The sequence below is a fragment of the Crinia signifera genome, chromosome 11, assembly GCF_055691185.1.
Source record: "Crinia signifera chromosome 11, ASM5569118v1, whole genome shotgun sequence".
NCBI classification, from domain to species: Eukaryota; Metazoa; Chordata; class Amphibia; order Anura; family Myobatrachidae; genus Crinia; species Crinia signifera.
In genome coordinates this window covers 20,573,014-20,595,947 of record NC_139227.1, presented here as the reverse complement: position 1 = coordinate 20,595,947, position 22,934 = coordinate 20,573,014, and the positions used below count along the sequence as shown (strand labels likewise).

Genomic DNA, 22,934 nt, shown 5'->3' with positions numbered 1-22,934 from the left:
GCCATTGGCGAACAGTGAATGACTGACAATTCGCCGTCTGTTAGTCGCCGCAAGTCGCCGTGCCTTGTCAATAGGGTTTTCAATTGAGAATCGCCATGATTCGCCATGAGTGTATTCAATGAGAAGATGGCGAATTGCTGGAGTGTGTCACCGTGTAGCAATCGCAATCTATTTATGGTGAAGTGGAATGTGAACTTTTAAAATAAAGGTTTTTTTTTTTAATTTGGTGTAAAAAAATCAGGAATTTTATTATCTAAAGGGGCATGCTATTTTTATTCATGTGTTTACACATAAGTCAGCAGGGGACCGGGAGCCGCTCATTACATATCCATATATTCACTGCTCCCGATCATTACATATGCACGATCGGGAGCAGTGCAAGCGGCTCCTTCCCGGTCCTCTGCTAGCTCTCCTGGGGGGGGGGTGGGCAGCTTGTGCTGCCTGGGTCCCGGGGAGCCCTCCTCCCCCCCACTTACTTCCATCTCCCTGCCTGCCGCCTTCCGCCGCAGGGGTTAAGAATCACTGTCAGGAGCAGCGAAACCCCTGGGCATTGAATACTCTGACAGCGAGGGCTGGCAGCGAAGGTTCCAGCCCTCCGGAACACGGCAACAGTGCAGCGAATCCTAAACAGGATTTGCTGCGCATGCCAAATTTTGTCATTGAATACTGCCCATAGTGTTATAAAAAGTAGAATACAAACCTTTGCAAATAAAGGTAATTGGTTTTGCACATATTGTTCCACATTAAAACTTGGTACAATTCATTCCAAAATTTGAAATACTAGTGTGAAAAGTATATACGTACAGTATATAAGTACAAACACATCAGGCGGCGGGAGCGAGATGCGTTTATGTGTAACATGCTGGCAAAGAGAGATGTATACGTGTACAACGTGCTGGCAGAAAGATATATATATGTATATGGTGCAGGCTGGTAGACAGTGCATTCGTTAAGCTGGTAAAACAATCTGGGTAGATGCTGTATAATTAAGGCCCATACACACTGGGAGCTGAAAGCATCTCAGTTTACTCCTCTGAGCTGCTTTCAGCTCGGAAGCCGCCCAGTGTGTACACGGCAGCAATGAGCGGTGAGCTCTGTGGAAGGCTCCCGCATCATCGCTGGCCCGGCCACTCGTCTGCTGGTATTACCAGCAGACGAGAGGTGAAGTGGACAGCTTTCCAAAGCCTCCTTCTATGGAAAAACGTCCACCCCAAGGAAAATTTGCTAAAATGGGAAAAAATGCTCCGTGTGTATGCACTGACCATTTTTATATCCCTGCAAATTTCACCATCATCTTTCACCATACACGCTGGGAAAAAATGCCCAGTGTGTATACACCTTATTTGAAGGCTTTACTAGCGAAGAACAGCAAACTGAGTGCCTGGATATTGCAAACTATGCCACGTTCATGCTAAAAAGCCAAGGTCTAAACACAGTATTAAGCCGTGTCCCACTGACTCGGAATCCCATTCACTCCTCAGGCTGGAGCCGGCTTATTGTCAGGTCTTTCCTTTGCTGGTGCTTGGAGAAGACATCATCTCCAAGCTCCAGTGATCCAGCTCTCTGTTTGCTTTTAGGTCAAATCATTCACACCACCGGCTACCCGGGTCGGTGTCTGGGTCAGGTAACACAACCAAGGCAGGCCCTTTCACACCAACCCTGAGCCCGGGTTGTCCCAGCAAAACTTTACAGTAGATGATAAATGTGCTGTGAAAGGGGTATTAGTGAACATGTTTTTAATGCTAAAGCAGGAAGATTAGGTTGGCAGAATGGCAGACCCATCAAAAATGTAATTGAAGTGGTGACAGTCTGGTCCATGCAAGGTTGACTGACAATCTATAGATTGTAAATGGGTTCTTTTGCCATTAGTGAGTTCTAGATAGACAAAAAGAAATATTCTTAATCCATGAATGAAGGATGATCTTCAAAATCAGGGCCTGATTAAAGGTTCCAGGTGCCCTAGGCTAATACACATGTAGCCCTCCTTGTAGTGCTGCTTAACACACGTGTATAGGAGGTCAGGGACTCACCAGTCACACTGCCCATGTGCATGCACAGAAGGTTATACAACTGGCATGTAGGATCTAATGGTTGTGGCACGTGAAGGAGGCTTTAGCTTTAGTCTCAAGGCGCTTAGCAGATAGAGTAAATATAATACAGTACAGGAACAATGAAGTACAAAAAGCTTTTCATAAACGATCGCTAAAGTAGTTACGGAAATGCATGAGTAAACAGGAAAGTCTTGAGTCTGTTTTTGAAGGATTCTAGAATGGGGTCATCTCAAACTGTGCGGGGAAGTGATTTTCATACAGTTAGAGCCTCATGGGTAAAAGCTCAAGATGAAATACGGGAGATTCTAGGTAATAAAAACTTTAAGACACCTGTGCTCAAGTATGGATATCTTTTCATATCTGTACAATTTGTCCTAAGCACCATGATTGATCACTAATGGAAAAAAAATATTAAGAGCTGTTTAAATGTAAATGTATATTTATAGTGAAAATGATGGGTCTTACCTACCCAATGCGGTTTTGATGCTTTTCAAGCTATTAATAAATATTGCATTTGTTTTAAATCTGTTAAGGTGCCCATACACTAGTAAGATTTATCTTCAGATCTGGCTGGTTGGAACAAAAACATGGTTATGGATGAGTGACAGTTTGTCAGTTTTCCAGCATTTCCAAGCAAATGGTCAACTGTCATTTGCTCTCATCCATAACCATGTTATTGTTCCAACCAGACAGATCTGCAGATAAATCTGTGCGTGTATGGCCACCTTTAGACTGGTCAAAATCAAAAGTCAGGTTTTATAGTACGCAGCAATACCGTATGTGTGTCTCCTGCTTACAGCCGCTGAAATACATCTATTTTCAATGTGTCATATTTCCTTGCATGTAGATTAATGTAGACTGTGCTCCTCCTTGGCATTTGTTCAATTTTCTCCTCATAAAATTAACATACAAGTTACGTTTACAGTCTTGGTACTCTCAAAAGGACAGGATATTACTTGGCTCATTCAAATAAAGTAGTACATGGGGTTACAACACATGCTGGGTGTAAGCCATCGCTTCAGGCTATAGTAGTAAAACAATGTCATGTTCTGTTGGCTTGAATAAGTGAAGACAAACACGTAGTTAATGCTATCATTCTATGTAATACAAATACTGTCAGTATATAATCCTGACAAGAACTTTATGGTACGAAATATAACTGAACTGATAAAGCAGTCAATGTAAACTAACAATTACTTACGATTAAGCTACTTCTAGTGAGGTGACGTGAGGATTACAAAAAAATATTGACATTGTATTGTACATGTCCTCTTGCTCTGGGCATAGTTCACCTACAGCTAAGTTAACGTCAATTGCGTTTTAACCCTTTGAGTGCCAATATCTCTCTGCGAGATGTGCTAAAAAATGCCAGTGTCGCTAACATTTGTTATATACATTCAAATAAAAAATGTTGTATAAGTCCCCAGTGCATAAAGTTTTTTCCATCTTTGGAACTAAAATATTAAGTAAAGTACATGTAAGTTTACAAAAACAGGCTTACCAGCATATCACCACAGTAATGTCCAAGAGAAGCACCAGGTAGCCGGGCTGGAGCCGCGGTCGGCCTCACACTTAGCAAGAGTAATTCCTGGAGCCAGACAGATCAAAGAGATGTCTTTCCCATCAGCACTGGAAGCTATTTCCAACGTAATTCGTCACAATCTGATTGTGACGAAACGCGTTGGATGGCTTCTGATACCACCACACTACTGAGCACACCTTTGGTGGTCTATTATATTGGAGTTTCAATAGCCCGTATATTATATGTCTAACTTCATAGATTGCAGGCTATTGTTATGTGATACCACCCATCAAAACTGTCAACTACCATCGGGAACTTTCTCATCCTGGTTTCAGACCATTAACTGTTAAGATAAAGGGACTAATTGTTTACACCGTTTCTGGAGGAAAATCCTTCCTATGATGGTGGTATAAGAACATATGTTCCAGGAACTGTTGAAATCTTAGTGTTGAAACACCTCATATGACCTGTGAAACCACCTCTATGTGAAACGTAATCCACAGTCAAAACTGAACAACCCCTGATGAAGTCATATATTGATGAAACGCATTTGGTTCTATGTCTACTGTGGAAATATTCCATCTACACTCAAAAAGTGGCGAAAATCCTGTAACAGAACATCTGCCATTAAGTGAAATTTGATCAACTTTTATGAACTTTTTATGAAAATAAATACACTCAAGGACTTTGTATTATTATTGTTGAGTGCCAATCACGGCTATATATTAATAAGACCTACCCTCAGGGGCCATCTCACCATTGTTGATGTATGTGTGTGTGTGTGTGTGTGTATGTACATACATACATACATACATACATACATACATATATATATATACATTTCTTTCAATAGAGATTCTTTCGGATTCTAAAGGTTTATAAGCCTCCGCAAGGTGTCAAATACTAATATAGTCACATAACTAAAAATCAAGAAACTCTCCTGAAGGTGACCCTATTAATTGGCAATATTGTGTTTTAAATCCATCAGTTGTTCACTTATGTTTTTGCAAACTGACACCAAGCTTCTATGTAGGTTAGGATTGAGTACAATGTTAACATTTCAACACAGAAAACGTTACAATGTTCTGCCTCTTGTATACGCAGGAAAATGAATGCATGAGGATAAAGATTTTAGGAGATTGTTATTACTGTGTCTCTGGTCTCCCGGTGTCGTTACCCAACAACGCCAAGAACTGCGTCAAGATGGGTCTGGATATGTGTGAAGCAATAAAGTACGTACAGATGGGGACTGGTTTCTGAAACTAAAACCTGTTCTTCTAAAACCAATTCACTTATTAAACAACCTTAATAATCAGTCTAGCACATACAGTTTAAAACATTAACCCAATCATATACACATAGCTGCCTACCCTCCTGCATTCTACAGGAGACTCCCTGAAATAGCAGCGATCTCCCTCTCTCCCTCATTAGTCTAGCAATCTCCCTCATTTCACCTAGCCCACATTACACTTTGGGGGGAAAAAAGGAATTAAAGATAGATACAGTTACATTGAATCATCAGCGCCATTTCCCAGAACTTTAGTAAGTACATTGGGGCAGATGTATCATAGCAGCGCTTATCGCGCCGCTATGATACTTTCTGCTTCGCCTCAATAGCGAGGCGAAGCAGGAAGGGACATCGACAAGATGTATTAACATCTTGTCTGCCGAAGTGGGGGAGCGTTAACTCCCCCCTTCAGCGATGTCCCTTTCTGGAGATAGCGCATCAGTTAATACTGATGCGCTATCTCCTGTCCCCCAGCCGGCTGCACTGGGCTTGCGCGGGATCTCGCAAAAACCGCGAGATCTCCAGCGCAGCCCAAGCCAGACGCAGGGCTAGCGTTGTCCCCATAGTGGGGGATAGGACAACGCTAGCCCTGAGCTGGCGAAGCGGCCGGGGCCAATTAACGCCTTGAAGGCTGTTAATACATCGCCCCGGCCGTTAATCCCTGGGGGGGATTGCAGGGACAGCCCCGCCGAGCGTAACTAGGCGGGCTGTCACTAGCACACGTTAGGTGCGCTAGTAATACATTAGCAAAATCGTAATCCCCCCCCCCAGTTAACCAGCGTTAAGTGCATTTTTGCACTTAACGCTGGTTAATACATCTGCCCCATTACCTCTAACTAGTGGCTTTGGGGCTCATCTATATTTGTATATAAATCATTATAAAAGATTCCTCTCAGATGTAGCAGTACACACCCACACTTCTAGGTGCCACGTTCACAATCTCTTTTCTCAATCTCTGCATATATGGAACTAGACACATCCTTTGGGTGGAGCATGGCATGCCCCCTCAATGGGGTGTGGTGCAAAATTCTACTACCAACTATAATCTTCCTGAAACTAGTTTTCAAAAGTAGGCAATTATGCATATACATAGTAGTAATAATCTTGAGCTTCCCTTCATATGCGCCAGTAATCACACAGTTTTGTATGACAATTGTAATGGGCCTGGTCAATATTCACGTATTTACGGAAACTGCAGCTATCATGAGGCTTACCTGGGTTTCGCCACACACAAATTGTATGCGGGCATACCACACGTTAGAAGCAAATAAGATGCACATGATTCAGAATGGCTGGCTAGTACTTTATAGTTTTTTTTTTAAATTGTTTGATCCATCTGCATTCCCAGTTACTGTATATCCATCAGCTCTATATATAATACTGAGTTAAGGCCTCCATACACTAGGGCAAATTGTCCTAAGGACAAGTCAGCCCCGATTTCCCCTGAGCTTTCCCCGTCAGCTCCCCGGGGGAGCTTGATAAGATTTGGCACTTGATGTGCCATTTTATATGTGATAAATTGGATGCGATTTATCACATGTAAAAATCCGGGGAGCTGCAGGAGAAACTAGCGGTCTGTGGGGCTGGGAGTGGGGACCGGTCCAGGGAGCGGCATGAGATGTAGCGGCACGCAGGGAGCGGGGACCGCAGTGCAGATGCAGAGCAGAGACCGGGGCGCGGCGGGAGAATAGAAAAAAATCCTATTCAAAAGACTGGGCTGCCGCTGATTGGCTGGGAACTCAGCCAATCAGCGGCCGCCCAGTCTTTTGAATAGCAGGGTTTCTATTCTCCCGCTCGCCGTGGGGACCACAGAGCAGCGGGAGAAGAGAAACCATCCTATTCAAAAGACTGGGCGGCCGCTGATCAGCAGCTGCCCAGTCTTTTGAATAGGATTTTTTCTATTCTCCCGCTGCGCCCCCGGTCTCTGCTCGGCATCTGCTGTCCCTGCTCGCTGCCTGCCGCTACATCTCGTGCCGCTCCACCGGACCGGTCCCCACTCCCAGCCTGCTCCGGCCACTCCCCCGGACCAGTCCCCGCTCCCAGCCTGCTCTTGCCGCTCCCCCAGAAGGCTGCACATGATTAATCTTATGTGCAGACCGTCCGACATCCGGATCTGATCCAATGCGCACGGGACCGCGCATCGGATCAGATCAGATGTCATACCCTACGCAATTTGGCCAATTTCACCTGATTTCTCAGCCCAATCCTCCAGAATCGGGTGAAATCGGGACCAAATCGCATAGTGTATGGGGGCCTTTAGTCGCACACATTCCAGGAAAAATGGTCTATTGCTGTGAATTTGAGAATGCAATTGTATTTCTGCAGGCAAGTGAGAGAAGCCACAGGAGCTGATATCAACATGCGGGTTGGAGTGCATTCTGGGAATGTTTTGTGCGGGGTCATTGGATTGCGAAAGTGGCAGTTTGATGTGTGGTCACATGATGTCTCCTTGGCAAATCGCATGGAATCTGCTGGAGTACCGGGGTGAGGTCAACTTTTGTTCATTTTGTAACTCTGGAACTTACTGACTCTTGAACCACATCATAAATGTTATGTATGGAGACTGCAATTAGCGCACAGTGTCATATCAGGAACAGCAATGGTATATTTGGTCCACAACCCTGAACATCCATGGAGGCAGGTGTGAAGACTCAGGGATCATAAAACACAATATATATATATATAGAGAGAGAGAAAGAGATTTGTAGCTGCCCGGCCCTCCCCCTCTGTGTGCAGCTACCTCGGTACCTTCTGGATAAGGTTGATAGAAGGTGACGCACAAACAGAGGCATTAGACAGGTTTTTGTCAAATTAGTGTATTAAAGAGGACCATACCAATGTTCCGGGGACACGCCCCTTTGTCAAGGTGTAGGTGAAAAACCTACACCTTGACAAAGTGGGGTATCCCCAATACATTGGTATGGTCCTCTTTAATACACTAATTTGACAAAAACGCTCTTTGTGCGTTACACATATATATATATATATATATATATATATATATATATAATATATATATATATATATTCTCAAAGCTTGGAGACACAATAAGTGGAGAGAAATAAAATACTGGCTAATCAGCTACTGTCATTTTTCAAACACAGAATGTAAACTGACAGCTAAGAGCTGGTACATTATCTCTCTCGAAGCTTTGATTCATATTATGCACCAATTTTACTGCTTCCATAGTAATCAATGGGAAGCAGCCAGCGACTGTATGTGAAGCAATGAAAGCTGTTCTGTTAGTTACTGGAATAGCAGCTGACCACTCTATTTACTACTGTACCAATCTGTCTCCATATAAACACACATGGTAATACATTGGATAATTCCCCCAACTATGAATTGTAGGGACTTTCTACAGGTTGTAAATCTCCTAAATGACTTGTTACAATTTATCAAGGGGATTTCAAATGATATGTTTTCCACGTAACACTAAAATGATGATATCAGAATGTTTATGGCTCTACCTTATGTACTAAGCCTCGGTGAGAGATAGAGTGGGTGGAAATAAGGAATGCCGTGTTACAGGCTGTGTTTGTAAAATGGCAGTTGGGAGCTGGTTGGCTGGTACTTTATTGCTGTCCCTTTATCTCTTTCCTAGGCTTAGTACATAGGCCCTTTAGTGTATAAATACATTATTTGCCATCTATGTACTCGGACCACCTTGTTTTGGTTTCGGCAAACCCACCCAAAGTGTTTTTATTCAGTTTTGGATCTCTTTAACGTCCATAAACATTGATAAAATGTATACAATCATGTAATTTGGACATGTTCACATACAATCCAAGATCCCCCCCCCCCCCCAAATGTTTGCAATTCAAAACCCGTGTTTACTTTTTAAATCTGAATTACAAACTGCCAACATGCCCAAGTCTGTTTAACTCTGTACCCCCAAGTGGTTCTGAAGTGTCACTCTATTAGACCCCTTATCCAGGGCCGCTCCAGGTAGGAGGGGTGCCCAGACGCTCACCCGCTCCACCGGGGGGGGGGAGCGATGTGGCCGCCCGGCCGCCGGGGGGGGGGGGGGGGGGGGGGAAGAGTGCGATGCTGCTGGCGCACTGCTCAGGGGGGGGGGGGAATGGTGCGCGATGTGGCCGCCGAGGGGGGGAGGGGGAATCCAGCGATGTGGCCGCCATGCTGCTCAGTGGGGGGGGAGTGCGATGCTCACTCACCGGACACCTATGAGTTCCTTTTTCCGCCTCTCCTGCTTCTCCTCTTCTGCTGCTGCTGCTGCTGGCCTGCAGCTCACTACCGCCCTCCAGTGGCCGGCGCCCTAGGCAAATGCCTAAATCTGTCTAGTGGTGGCGCGGTCCCTGCCCTTACCCTTTCCTATTCATATTTCAGGACAACTGAACCAGGCATCTCTATCATTTACACATAGGGCCTGATTCAGACCTGCCCACTACGCTGCGTATAGTCGGAGCCTAGCAAACAGGATAATGCCGCCCCGGCGATTGCATGCCCAATCCACCCCGAATACCCTCTATATGCTGCATGCAGTTGTGTATGCTTACACCTGCTCGCATGCTCCCCGTAGAATGATTTTTCCTCTGTTCGCAGCTGTAAGTAGGCCAGGACTTATTTTAAAAGCTGAATGGTCATCTGCGAATTGTGGGCCGGCGCTGACATCATGTGACCTCATCCGCCCACCCCGAGCAGGCAGGGGTCCGCCCTGCATTTCTAGAAGTGCGCCCACCATTTTTGAGAACACCCCAGAACGCCCCCTGTCTGTCAATCAGGTATCAAGCTCCCTGGCGAATGAATATTTTGCCGAAAGCGCTCACTGCACATGTGCATGAATAGTCCCACCCCCCAACATCGGGGCTGGGCCGGTTCAGACCTGTGCTAACAGGTCTGAACCGGCCCCATACAGTGCCTTGCAAAAGTATTCACCCCCCCCCCCCATTGGCATTTTTCATGTTTTGTTGCCTCACAACCTGGAATTAAAATGGATTATTTTGAAGGTTTGCATCAGTTCATTACAGAACATGCCGGCAACATTGCAGATGATGTTGTTGTTGTTGTTGTTTTTTATGATTATTGTTGTGAAGTAATCAACAAATAGGACAAAATAACAGAAAATGTCAGCGTGCATAAGTATTCACCCCCCTAAAGTCAGTACTTTGTAGAGCAGCCTTTTGCGGCAATTACAGCTGCAAGTCGCTTTGGATAAGTCTCTAGGAGCTCTCCGCATCTTGCCACTGGGAGTTTTGCCCATTCCTCAAGGCAAATCTGCTCCAGCTCCTTCATGTTGGATGGTTTCCGATTGTGAACAGCAATCTCCTGACCACAGATTCTCAATTGGGTTGAGATCTGGGCTTTGGCTAGGGCATGGGGTGTCCAAACCTTTTGCGATGAGGGCCAGATTTGGTGAAGTGTAAATGTGTGGGGGCCGACCATTCAGCCTGACATTCTTTGAATCGTTAATCACATCAGCATGGTCCCCCACTCTGCCCCCATTTACTGTATGTCCCCCAGCCTGCCCCTCCTTCACCATATGTCCCCCATTCACTGTATGTTCCCCACTCTGCACCCACTCTGTCCCACAGCCTGCCCCCCTTCTCTTTATGTCCATCAGTGCCTCCATTCATTGTATGTCCCCAAGCCTGACCCTCCCTAACTGTATGACTCCCATTCACTATGTACCTAACTCTGCCCCCATTCACTGTATGTCCCCCAGCCTGCCCCTGCTCCCCCTTCTCTGCATGGCCATCATTGCCTCCATTCACAGTATGTCCCCCAGCCTGACAGTGGCCCGCGGGCCAATCAAAACATGGGGGTGGGGCTTTGCGGGTGTCAGTGGACGGAGCTCTGCTCTGTGTCCCGGCACTTTGAAGAAAATAAAAAAAAGCAAAACATTGTTTTGCTGTTCCATCGATGGAGGGAAACCATCTGGTTCTCCCCCATCGATGGCAAAAGTATTCGACATCGGGCATGAACCACCAATGATTTTGAATCATCGATGGTCGATGGCCATCCCTATGTAAAAGGTTTTTTTTTTTTTTTTTTTTAAGACTCCAGAGTGAATGCATTGTTGGAACAATAGTAGTAATTGCAGAAATGGGAATATGTTCCTTGATTATCACGATTAGATGTCACAATATAGCAATAAGTATGTGCTAATTAGTTGTGTATGTTGGAAGCTGCTACAGCTGCTGTACATTGCAGACACAACCATTATTTCCATATCTTTGCTCTTCCATTTCAATTGACCTTCCTCTTTGTTGCTCAGACGAGTTCACATCACAGAAGCAACACTGAAGCATTTAAATGGAGCCTACAGTGTTGAGGAGGGACATGGAGAACTCAGGGACCCATACCTTAAGGAAATGAACATTAAAACCTACCTTATTATTGATCCAAGGGTGAGTGAAATGACAAGGATGGGGTGATGTTGCGTATTGATTAAGTGTGGGTTACATTACCTAACCTGCCCATAAAAGTGTAATGGTTGTTTCAAAGTCTCACACAAAGAGGGAGACAGGTAGAAGGAGGGAGAAGGAGGAGGGGGCGAGGGGAGAAGGAGGAGGAGGCGAGGGGAGAAGGTGGAGGAACTACTTAGAATGTTTAGGCTCAGCAGTAGCTAGGCACTCAATAAATGTACACTGGGATCTATTGTTGTCACCCACAGACTTGTCACATCTTTAAAATGTGATGAGAAATGGTTAGATCATGGTACAAATGTCTATTCTTAGGTTCATATGAAATCAGGGTGGCCACCAGAAATTGTGGGGCCCGGGATTGAAAAAATCCCCCCCACCCCCTCTGGTGTATTAAAATGATACCTTACCTTTAGATAGAGGTCCAGTCAGGATGGCAGCGACTTAGCCCTCCTCCTCCATCTGGTGCTCATGGTGTGACGTCATCACGCAGTGGGGGCTTACAGTGCGGCGTCCAGCATTCCTGCTGCCCGCTGCACTGCCTGTGTATGTCCCCGAGCAGCAGGAGGAACAAGCCAGGCCTGGGGACTGTGTATGTGCGGCGGGCTGCGAAGGACCCGCAGCCCACTGCTATGTAGTGGGGGATGGCGGCCAGCTGGGGGGTGCTGGGGGGCTGCTGCCCGGGCCCTACCCTCTGTCAGAGCAGCCGGGCCCGGGACATTGATTGTAATTGTGTAGAGTTCAATATGTATTCATCAGTGTGAGATACTTATGGTTGTCCTATTGTAGCGCCATTTACAAATCCCATGAATCAGCAGGAGTATGGAACTTGTAGCTGTATATATAAGTAATGCATTTACCATTACAAAGTAAGTTTCATTGTCAGTTTGCTTCTGGAAATGGATCGTAAAGTTTGAGAACAGAAATATGTCATATTCTTCTCAGTCTCAACATTTGAATAATATTATTAGAAGCTGTCCAACTTCTTGTCACGCCAATGCCAAATAAAACTCCATCCATAGATAGTGTTCATTCTAGCACCCGCCAGCTTTGGAAACACATGCAGTTCCTCTTCCCTGCCTGGGGTGTCGCTGTCTGCTGTAGTGCTTTTAGCACAGTGTGGTCTGTATATCAGCACTGATATGCAAACCAGATCTGTGCTAGAAACACCACAGCAAACAGCGACACCCCAGGCAGGGAAGAGGAACTGCATGGGTTTTCAAAGCTGGCAGGTGCTAGAATGAACACTACATAGATGTTGGAACAGCGTCCCTAGAAAGCAACTTATTACAAAACAAGATTTAAAGCCAGGGCTGTGAGACATTTTGTATGGGTGTTTGAGGAATAGAAAGCTGTATTCAGTTATGGGCATTGCAGACACTCCTCTTCTGCAGCCATTTAATAATTATGGAAGCGTTCATTACTGTAGATTGTAGTGCAGCATTAAACCTTTCTTAGATTACGTGTTTTAAATACGTCTTACCGTGATTTCTGTGGTACAGTATTTGCTTCAATGCATTATATTCTTTAGTCATTTCTGATCTTTCCCATTATGTTTAGTCACAGCAACGTCGGATACACAACAATCACATTTCCAGACCTCGAGTAAATGATGGTCTCAAGGTTCGGCCTTCGGTCAGGATGACAAGATATCTTGAATCATGGGGCGCTGTCAGGCCTTTCTCTCATCTTGACTCCACTGAGCCTACAAGCACTGAGATACCAATTACAAATGGGAAGCCAAAACGGGTAAGTGTCTTCTTAGGAACATTATACTGGGTACAAACATTTGGTATATCATACATGGGAGCGATTTCTTAGCGATAGGACCATAAGCGTGTTCAGATTACATTTTATGTTGTTTAAGAAAGGGTCTTTATCAACTCAAAATCTAGCTGTAGATTACCGCCATGTTGTTTTCGACAAATATGCCACTGACTATTACATGTTGGCTTTGTGGTGAAATCATCAAGAGCGTGCATTTATACCATAACGACTAGACTACTGCAATGCTCTCTACCTGGTTCTTTCAGCAAAAGAATTGCACCGCTTGCAGCTGGTACAAAATGCAGCCGCCAAACTATTAACTAACCAGCCCTGCTCCAGCCACATAACTCCCATTCTCTACGCCCTTCACTGGCTACCTGTAAAATGGCGAATCGTTTTTAAGATTGGCTTACTCACTTTCAAGGCCCTACATGACCAGAGCCCAAGGTACCTGCAGCAGCTGCTAATCCCGTACTGTCCTACTCGATTACTATGATCCACTGAAGAAGGACTACTAACAGTACCCAGAATCTCCCTGAATTCATCTGGGGGTCGAACTTTCAACTTAGTTGCTCCAACTCTATAGAACTCTCTTCCTCGCACAGTGCGAGAAGCCCCCACTGTAGAATCCTTTAAAAATAGACTAAAGACGTACCTATTTACTCAAGCATTTTACTGACATCCACTGTTAAGCTTGTTTTGTATTTTGAGCTGTAAAGACAATGGTAAAGCCCCCTTTGAGTCCTATTGGGAGAAAAGTGCTATATAAATATCATTATTAGGTACTTCTTTACTTTCACGGCGCCACTAGATTAGGACAGATAGGAAATCGCGGTCATCGCGGGCATTGAATGCACTAAAAAATCGGGTGCGACGCGATGCCCGCGATGCCCGCGATTTCCCATAGGGACCAATGTTAAATTTCTCAATGGACACGATTTTCTGTTCAATGCCTCAATTGACACGATTTTTCCATAGGAAACAATGTTAAATGGCCCACAGAGGCCAAATAGGCACCCTCAAGTTGTTAACGCCACCCCACGATCAACGTCAACCCGAAGCGTGGCGAGCGCAGCGAGCCCGCGAGGGGCGTCGGTACGCGTCCTCCGACCTTTTCATGCCCTACTATCCACTAGGGCGTGGAGTGAGAATAGAATAGTGTGGCGAGCGCAGCGAGCCACCGAGCCCGAAGCGTGGCGAGCGCAGCGAGCCCCGCGAGGGGACGCGGATACCTGTGAAGCCCGCGAAGGGACGCGTTTACCTGTGAAGGTATCCACGTCCCCTCGCGGGGCTCGCTGCGCTCGCCACGCTTCGGGCTCGGTGGCTCGCTGCGCTCGCCACACTATTCTATTCTCACTCCACGCCCTAGTGGATAGTAGGGCATGAAAAGGTCGGAGGACGCGTACCGCCGCCCCTCGCGGGCTCGCTGCGCTCGCCACGCTTCGGGTTGACGTTGATCGTGGGGTGGCGTTAACAATTGTGGGGGTCATTTCACACTTGAGGGTGCCTATTTGGCCTCTGTGGGCCATTTAACATTGTTTCCTATGGAAAAATCGTGTCAATTGAGGCATTGAACAGAAAATCGTGTCCATTGAGAAATTTAACATTGGTCCCTCTGGGAAATCGCGGGCATCGCGTCGCACCCGATTTTTAGTGCATTCAATGCCCGCGATGACCGCGATTTCTAGTGGCGCCGTGAAAGTAAAGAAGTACCCATTATTATTATTATTATCAAATTATGAACTCTTCAAAAAGGCCAACAGTGGTCGTCTGGGCACTGGATAATGCTGCTGTTATCCTTACTGGTTAAAAACATCCAGGGGTACAACCAACAATCCTAATTTGTCCAAATTAATCAAAATACACAATTCCTATATATTGGGATATAACAAATATACCATACCATCTATAAAAGGTTGAACTTGATGGATGTACGTCTTTTTTTCAGCCTAAACTACTGTGTTACTATGTTACTCCCTGTCTATTCGATGCTCTTCCAGGAGTAGTTTCTATTCTCCAGGCTAAAAATATATCATCTAGTAATCATTTCAGATTAGAGGGATGGTTTAATAAATACAGACTTGTATGTTTCTACAGGATGCTATTGTGGTTCATATATCAGAAGGACTGTATTACTGGTAAAGGTCCATGCACTGTGGTTACTATTTACCTCAGCAAATCTATTTCTCAGGGGGATACATATGATATACTGTTCGCTTAGGATGCCGGTGGTCTAAAGGCCAACCCTGGCATCCCAAATCAGAGAAGCCTAATAGGGGCTCTGCACCATCCTATCCCACTCCCCTACCACTGTAACACCACCTGTAGTGCCTAACACCCGCACCCGTAACCTAAACTTAAGCCCCACAGCCTAACCCTAACCTCCCCCTTCTAAATGTCTAAACCAGGCATGTCCAACGTTGGCCCTCCAGATGTTGTGAAACTACACATCCCAGTATGCTTTGCCACAGTTTTGCTATTAGAGAATGCTAAAACTATTGCAAAGCATGCTGGGATATGTAGTTACAAAACATCTGGAGGGCCAACGTTGGACATGCCTGGTCTAAACCTAACCCTCCCACCCAGCAACCTTAACCCTATCCACACCCCCCACAACTGACAGCCCCCACAACTGGCAGCTAAAAATCTACACCCCCCCCCCCCCCCCCCCCAATCGTTGGCTGCTTGCACACAAGGCTGTCGGTATTCCGGCGGTGCCGGCATCCTGACCTCTCCACAGTTTTGACGCCGGTCTTCTGAAGGCAATCAGGATGCTGACTGCATCCCTTCTCGGGCTCAGTGAAGAACAACCTTTATGAGCATTTCCGAAAATTCTAAATATCAAAGCACGGGAACTTGTATTTGTGAATTATTTTCTCAAAGGAAATTATTTTTGATATCCATGTAGACAAATTGAAAATGGCTGCAGTACAGGAGATTTTAAAACTGGTGGTCTAGTGTCTGGAGGGCTGGCCTTTTTTTCCATCTTAAAAATAACCTAATGGATCCAATTCTACCATACACATAATATATACACACATTATAATAAGTAATAAGTAATGTTCTTCATTTCAGTGGCCTTGTTATTACAGAACATGCCACTACTTTGTATTAAGCACGTTTCCCCCCAGTGTGTGTCTGTCATGATGCCTGTACTGTTCAAACACAAATTTACCTCATTTAAGTTAGCCTTGATTGGAATTAACATATTTGTTATTTTGCTACTGAAATTGGTTAAAGTCTCCACAATCATTGTTGCTATTTATGTCAATTCTGTGTGTGCTGGTGTTATCACAGAGTTATATAGGCACACACCAGTAGATGACTCACACTATGAAAAGACCAGTTTTAATAACCAGTGACGTTAGTTTACAGATAGATAGCAGGTACAGTCATACTCACTTGGTACTCATGGATCGGAGCAAACATGATGTCATACAGTTCAGCAGCCAGTGAATGTATGCAGAAACAATGAAATATCTTAATGGCCATCTTGGGATAGGGCATGAAGCCTCCATGGATAGTACAAGATATGCACAGTAGCGCTCTCCTCTTTTTACAGCGTTGGGTCTTCTTATAATAGCTGCGTCAGAGGCGGAACTACCAGCAGGTGCAGTGCAACAGGGCCCCCTGAGGGTCACTTGTTGGCTGGACACTGAGAGGAGCACACACACCCTAGAACCACTGGAGAAATAGGAGATTAATTCTATCCCACTCTGCATTAAGCGAATACGCTGTCATTGAACGATTTTTCTCAAGGAAAAAATTGCCTACATATAACTAAGAGATAAAAAGTTTCATATGCTGGTAAGGCTTGTTTAAAAGATCGTTCAAAACTGCTTTATACAGAAAGATTCTTACGTCTAGGTCAGTGGTTCCCAAACTGTGTGCCGTGGCTCCCTGGGGTGCCTCGGGACACATGCAGGGGTGCCCTGGGTTGGTGGTCCAGGATTATTAATGGTTCATTATTTATGAGTAGAGACAGGATTATATGCAACATAAAAAGCTTGAAATATGCATGCAAATATGCATGAAAAATACTTAAAATATGCATAAAAAGTGTTAAAATATGCTACATTAAATAATAAAAAAAGTAATTTTTAACTTATTTATTTAAAAATCAGCATAACATTTGTTGCAAATAAACCTCAAAAATAGGCCCACAGCATCTGCAGATGTCTAGCCCTATACACAGTATTTTTTTTCTACCTGGCTGCTACATCATACTGCAGTGTCCAAAGCTCTACTTGCATCAACTACACAGACCCTCATCTCCAGCGCCAATGGATCAAATGTCAGCATAGCGTGTGAGGGCGGCACAGTGAAAGGCTGCATACTCACTGTGACAAGGCATTTCCTCCACGCCGCGTGATGTCACAACCCTTCTGCCCGCCTCCTCTGCTGCAGAAGTCTGTCTCTTGGTGTAAAGTCCCAGGCCAGGGGCAGGCATCCGCCCGACTGACTTTTATCAACATGGATTGGCAGCCTAGAGCAGTGTCAGACATATCGTACATCCAAGGTTCCCCACACTGCGCATATATTGCCCCAGCCTGCACACTCTACAACTACCTGCCCAGCAGCAGCAGGGCAAAGCAGTGCTGTGACTCGTGGGTGGAAAGGGGGCAGGGCCTAAAATATGCACAATCACTAGATTTTAGGTAAAATATTCAATAATCAGTGAGAATGGGCAAAATATGCAAATGCATATGCAAATATGCAAATGCATATAATCCTGTCTCTATTTATGAGCAAAACCAGTGCTGGTGGCTGCCAATCATAAATGGTGTACAAACAGAAGCAAATCCTGTCCTTTACCACATAACTGACCTTAAGAATCACATATAAACCCAGTCTAATTATTTTATTTTTGGCTTAGGGGTGCCGTGAAAAGATTCTAATACTCTAGGGTGCCGTGATTCAAAAAAGATTGGGAACCCCTGGTCTAGGTATTGGAGACATCTTGTAAATTAAATTATAAAACTATTCTACATTGGAGGAGATAATCAACTAATATATCAACAAAATTAAGGAATAATTTATTCCCTTTCACATTTATCCATTCCCCAAAGGGTTGGAAGTTGTAGATCAATTGTGTAACCCCTGATGAAGTTTCTTGTTGAAATGAAACGCGTTGGGTAACTGCTTCATTATATGAATGGAAAACAACTTTTGTACTCTGTGAATTACTCCAGCTACAAGAAGCCGTGTCAAAAAGAAAGAGATTTTAATAAATGTTTTTTTATGCTGAACAAATTAAGTGTTTTAAGTGAGACTGTTACTGGGCACTTAGAAAACACTATTGGTATTGGGGATATATATATATATATATATATATAGGTGTCGGTAGCTAGCAAGCAGCGGCACTCAACAGGATTTGTGATAGTGATAAACGGTTTTAATTCCAACGTTTCGAGGCTCTAAAATGGCCCCTTTGTCAAGGTGTTTGTACACCTTGACAAAGGGGCCATTTTAGAGCCTCGAAACGTTGGAATTAAAACCGTTTATCACTATCACAAATCCTGTTGAGTGCCGCTGCTTGCTAGCTACCGACACCTATACCTATCCCCCGGAGGGCACCCAGGTGGCTGAATTCCTCGAGGTCGAGTGCCGGACTGACTGCAATTGTGTATATATATATATATATATATATATATATATATATATATATATATATATATATATACATTTTTATGATAATTTATTAAAAGTGACATTTTATTTTAATATAATTCAGAGTACTCACACACACAAACAAGTACACATACCCTAGGATCAATTTAAAAGTTAACCAAAAAAATTTGTTCTATTTGTCTATTTTTGCTCCTGACCCATTGCCAGCGTGGCATATAAAGTTCCGCAACATTGTCCATTCCCAGTATCATAGTTTTTATAAGCCATTTCAAGATTTAAAAGCTGTAGGAGAGTGTGTTTGGAGGTTCTGTAATAGGGAATGCCATAGGTTCAGAAGCATTTAGTACATACTACATACATTGCTTTATTTTTCTATTTATCCTCCTGGATATGTCAAAGAACAGCTCTGTTATGTGCATTCAATATATTGTCAAAGCAGTTGTGTACCAAGAGTATGAAAAGTAAACTCTCCCAATATAATATACAGACTATGGTAATTATGACGGAAGGAATCCAGTAAGAAATAGCAATGTATATACAGGAATTTATATGGGATTGTGCCTTGTGTGACACACACACACACACACACACACATATCAGTAAAAGGAATGTTTTCCTCTGGTAACCAAGGGAAGCCATGCGATTTAGCTTCATCAGTTACGGAGACCAATAAGAACTTGAAAGTAAAACCAGAGTGGGATTCTTAATGAGCTAATATAAACTTGATGCCTATTTAAAACAATTCCTAAATGTTCTAATGCTTTAGATGTTTTAGGTCTCAATTGTACTCAGGCAGAAGATTAGTTAAACCTCTCTACAGGTTCCCATAACTATTAATGTAGCACTGGGAAGTTCATATCCGATAGACTTATTATTCCATATCTGATCTTGTCTACGTATTACTTTTAGCACACGTTGAGTCTTTCGTGTCCAAAATACTTGAAACCAGAAGTAATTTGGAATATACCATAATGACATATCTTGTGGATACTGCTATTGTGTGATATTACATGGGATAACCTATTATCGCGGCTTCGATGGATGACTTTTCACCATAGTTGCCTACCCTCCTGCATTCTGCAGGAGACTCCCTGAAATACAGTAGCAGCAATCTCCCCCTCTCCCTCATTAGTCTAGCAATCTCCCTCATTTCACCTAGCCCACATTACACTGTTACATCATAGTTACCTGACTTCCTGCATTCTGCAGGAGACTCCCTGAAATAACAGCAATCTCCCTCTCTCCCTCATTAGTCTAGCAATCTCCCTCATGTCACCTAGCCCACATTACACTGTTACATTTTTGGGGAAAAAAAGGAATGAGAGACAGATACAGTTACATTGAATCATCAGCACCATTTCCCAGCACATTACTAAGTATAGCAGCTCTTACTAACTGCTTTCGGGATCATCTATATTTGGATATAAGTCATTTTAAAAGTTTATTCTCAGATGTAGCAGTACACACTCACGCTTCTAGGTGCCACGTTCACAATCTCTTTTCATAATCTTTCCATATAGGGTACTAGACACGCCCTTTGGGTGGAGCATGAAACACCCCCTCAGTAGGGGGCTGTGCAAAATTCTACCAACTATAATCTCCCTGAAACTAGAAAAAGTATGCTTTTCACGGATTAGGATTCTTAGTGCAAAACTAGCCATCTCCGCCATACAAACCCCCTCGATGGCCACATTGAATACACCCCATAGAGTATTTGGGAAATAGAGAACAAGTACCTACACAAGCAATGAAAACACTTAAATATACATGAACTCAACCAGAGAGAACAGAAAGACCCAAGTATAGAACAAGGGGAGGTGATAGAATTCTCTGTGGACGGTAGCAGGTAACACGTTTATTGTGCTCCTGGGTGGTAGATAATATACTATGATAGCGGAAGTGAAACCTGGATAAGTACATCAGCTGCTCTCATATAACGGGCAGCAGCTTGTAAAACAGGGAGAGCAAATATTTCACAATAGGCAGCAATTGTATTCATTCATGTTATTTATAGTAATTGTTATTGAGGGTGCTGTAAACTTTCGCAATACTGTAGTTGAATAAAACATCATTTGTAGCCTGTTACCCTCCCAACTGCTCTTACATGGGCATCACTCCCACTTACAGTCTGGTGACACATTTAGTGGCCAAAATGTACACTTACAACACATCCAGAGAGATAGCACCAATCATTCATCTTCTAACATGGTTATTTCAGGGTTGCCGACCCTCCCGGAATTACCGGGAGTCTCCCGAAAATCGGGTCCCCCTCCCGGCCCCCCCGGAAGGGTGGGCAACCCTCCCGGAATCAGGGGGACCCCCACTGAGCCCCCCGATCGCGGCATTTAAATGCCGCAATCCGCGGGTCTCAGAGGAGGGGGCAGAGCTAAAATGACACACTCGTGTCATTTTAACCCCGCCCCCTCCATGGAGATCAGTGATTTAGACGATTTCCCTTAATGGGGGCGGGGCTTAATGATGTCACAGTCAAGCCCCGCCCCTGAACGGGTAATGAAAGTCTCCTCTCTAGGCTTCTCCTGGAGAGGAGAATTTGAAAGTCGGCAACCCTGGGTTATTTGTGAAGCACAACCTGTAAAAGGACATGTTAGAAGCTGATTGGTTGGGGCAGATGTTGCAAGCCTTGTAGAGTGATCATGTAGCATCCAATCAGCTGCTGTCCTTTTCCAAACACAGCCTGTAACGTGACTGGCTTATACTTTATCTCTCTCATGTATATCACTCTCCAAGGCTTAGCACATCTTCCTCTGAATGTCTATCCAAGCTTGGGTACATCTCCTTTTGCCTTTCACAATGTCATCGGGTTCATGGAGACACAAACGACACCAGGGGCGGATTGGGGATTAAAACCAGCCCGGGAAATATCTTGAAGCAGCCCTTCAAGATATTGGGGGGGGGGGGGGGGTCATATGATGTCATAATAATGGCACTGAGGGTTTAAAAGCAGAGCTCAGCCAGAATGGAAAGCAAATGCACCTGAAGTACAGAGACCAATAACAGTAACATAGGGGACATTGAGGTTCTTAGCACAATAATGTGAGCCCACCTACCACGTCAAGGTGACCTCATCAGGTGGGTGGAGGGGAGGGGATTTTTTATAATTTTTTTTCTTTTTTTTTATTATTTGGAGGAGGAGGGGGAGACTGTCTTAGCATAATCTTAGCTAAGAATATCTCTGATATTCTATGCTGTGCTTAGCTACGCTATGCTAAGACCATGTTCTTAGTACAGCTTAGCTAAGCATAGAATAGCATAGCATAGATACATTTAGCTAAGATTATGTTAAAACTATGCTAATCTATGCTGTGCTTAGCTATGCTATACTAAGAACAGGGTCTTAGCATAGCATAACTAAGCATAGCATAGATTAGCATAGTCTTAACATAATCTTACCTAAGTCTATCTATGCTATTGCTATCCTGTGCTTAGCTAAGCTGTACTAAGAACATGTTCTTAGCATAGCATAGCTAAGCACAGCATAGAATATCATAGTAGTCTCACCAAGTTGGTTGGGGGAGGGGGGGTTAATCAGAGTCAGTTGTTATCCCACAGCACCATTTCCTTCTCATCATTTTGGAGACCCTTGACCTGGGCGGGCGAGGTTTCATCTGCTCGGCTGGGGAAGCAGGTGTGCATGCGGCAGCATCAGTTTTCATCTCTTCCGGCATGGGCAGGACCATGACTGATGGCTTGGGCAGGACCATGTCTGATGGCTTGGGCAGGACCATGTCTGATGGCTTGGGCAGGACCTCATCTGATGGTTTGGGCAGGACCATGTATCCCTTCTTGGCAGTAAGCGGGAATCCCGCCTCCGGCTTGACCGGGACTGCCATCTTCAGCTTGACCGGGACTGCCGGCTTCACCGGGACTGCCGGCATCGGAGAATTGCTATCAGCGAACCATGGGGATGATTCTGGTTCACTTGCAAAAGCTAAATCTCTCTCTAATGGACAAAACCGTGTGCACTGCAGGTGGGGCAGATGTAACATGGGCAGAGAGAGTTAGATTTGGATGCGTTATTTTGTTTCTGTGCAGGATAAATACTGGCTGCTTTATTTTTACACTGCAATATAGATGTCAGATTAAAGTACATTTTGCATTTGGAGAGTTAAAGATGCACTCCGTGACATTTCCCTAATTCCTATGGATATGAACAGTAGTGGTGGAATGGAGAGCTCAATTGATTAAGAGGGTGCTGCCCATTATAACATAAAAGGGGGTACACCGTCCCCCAATGGACAAACATATGATATAATGAATAGTGTGGCGCAACC

General features: G+C 44.4%; 1 protein-coding gene across 5 annotated transcripts in view; it reads left to right on the top strand.

Moving 5' to 3' along the window:
- ADCY7 (adenylate cyclase 7) overlaps positions 1-22,934 on the top strand; it is a 164,379-nt gene that overhangs the window by 102,173 nt on the left and 39,272 nt on the right. For all 5 annotated transcript variants that reach the window (XM_083165369.1, XM_083165373.1, XM_083165372.1 and 2 more), the window contains exons 8-11: positions 4,678-4,805; positions 7,187-7,345; positions 11,097-11,229; positions 12,805-12,993. In XM_083165369.1, the coding sequence (XP_083021495.1) occupies positions 4,678-4,805; positions 7,187-7,345; positions 11,097-11,229; positions 12,805-12,993 (609 nt within the window). The remainder of the gene's footprint in view (positions 1-4,677; positions 4,806-7,186; positions 7,346-11,096; positions 11,230-12,804; positions 12,994-22,934) is intronic.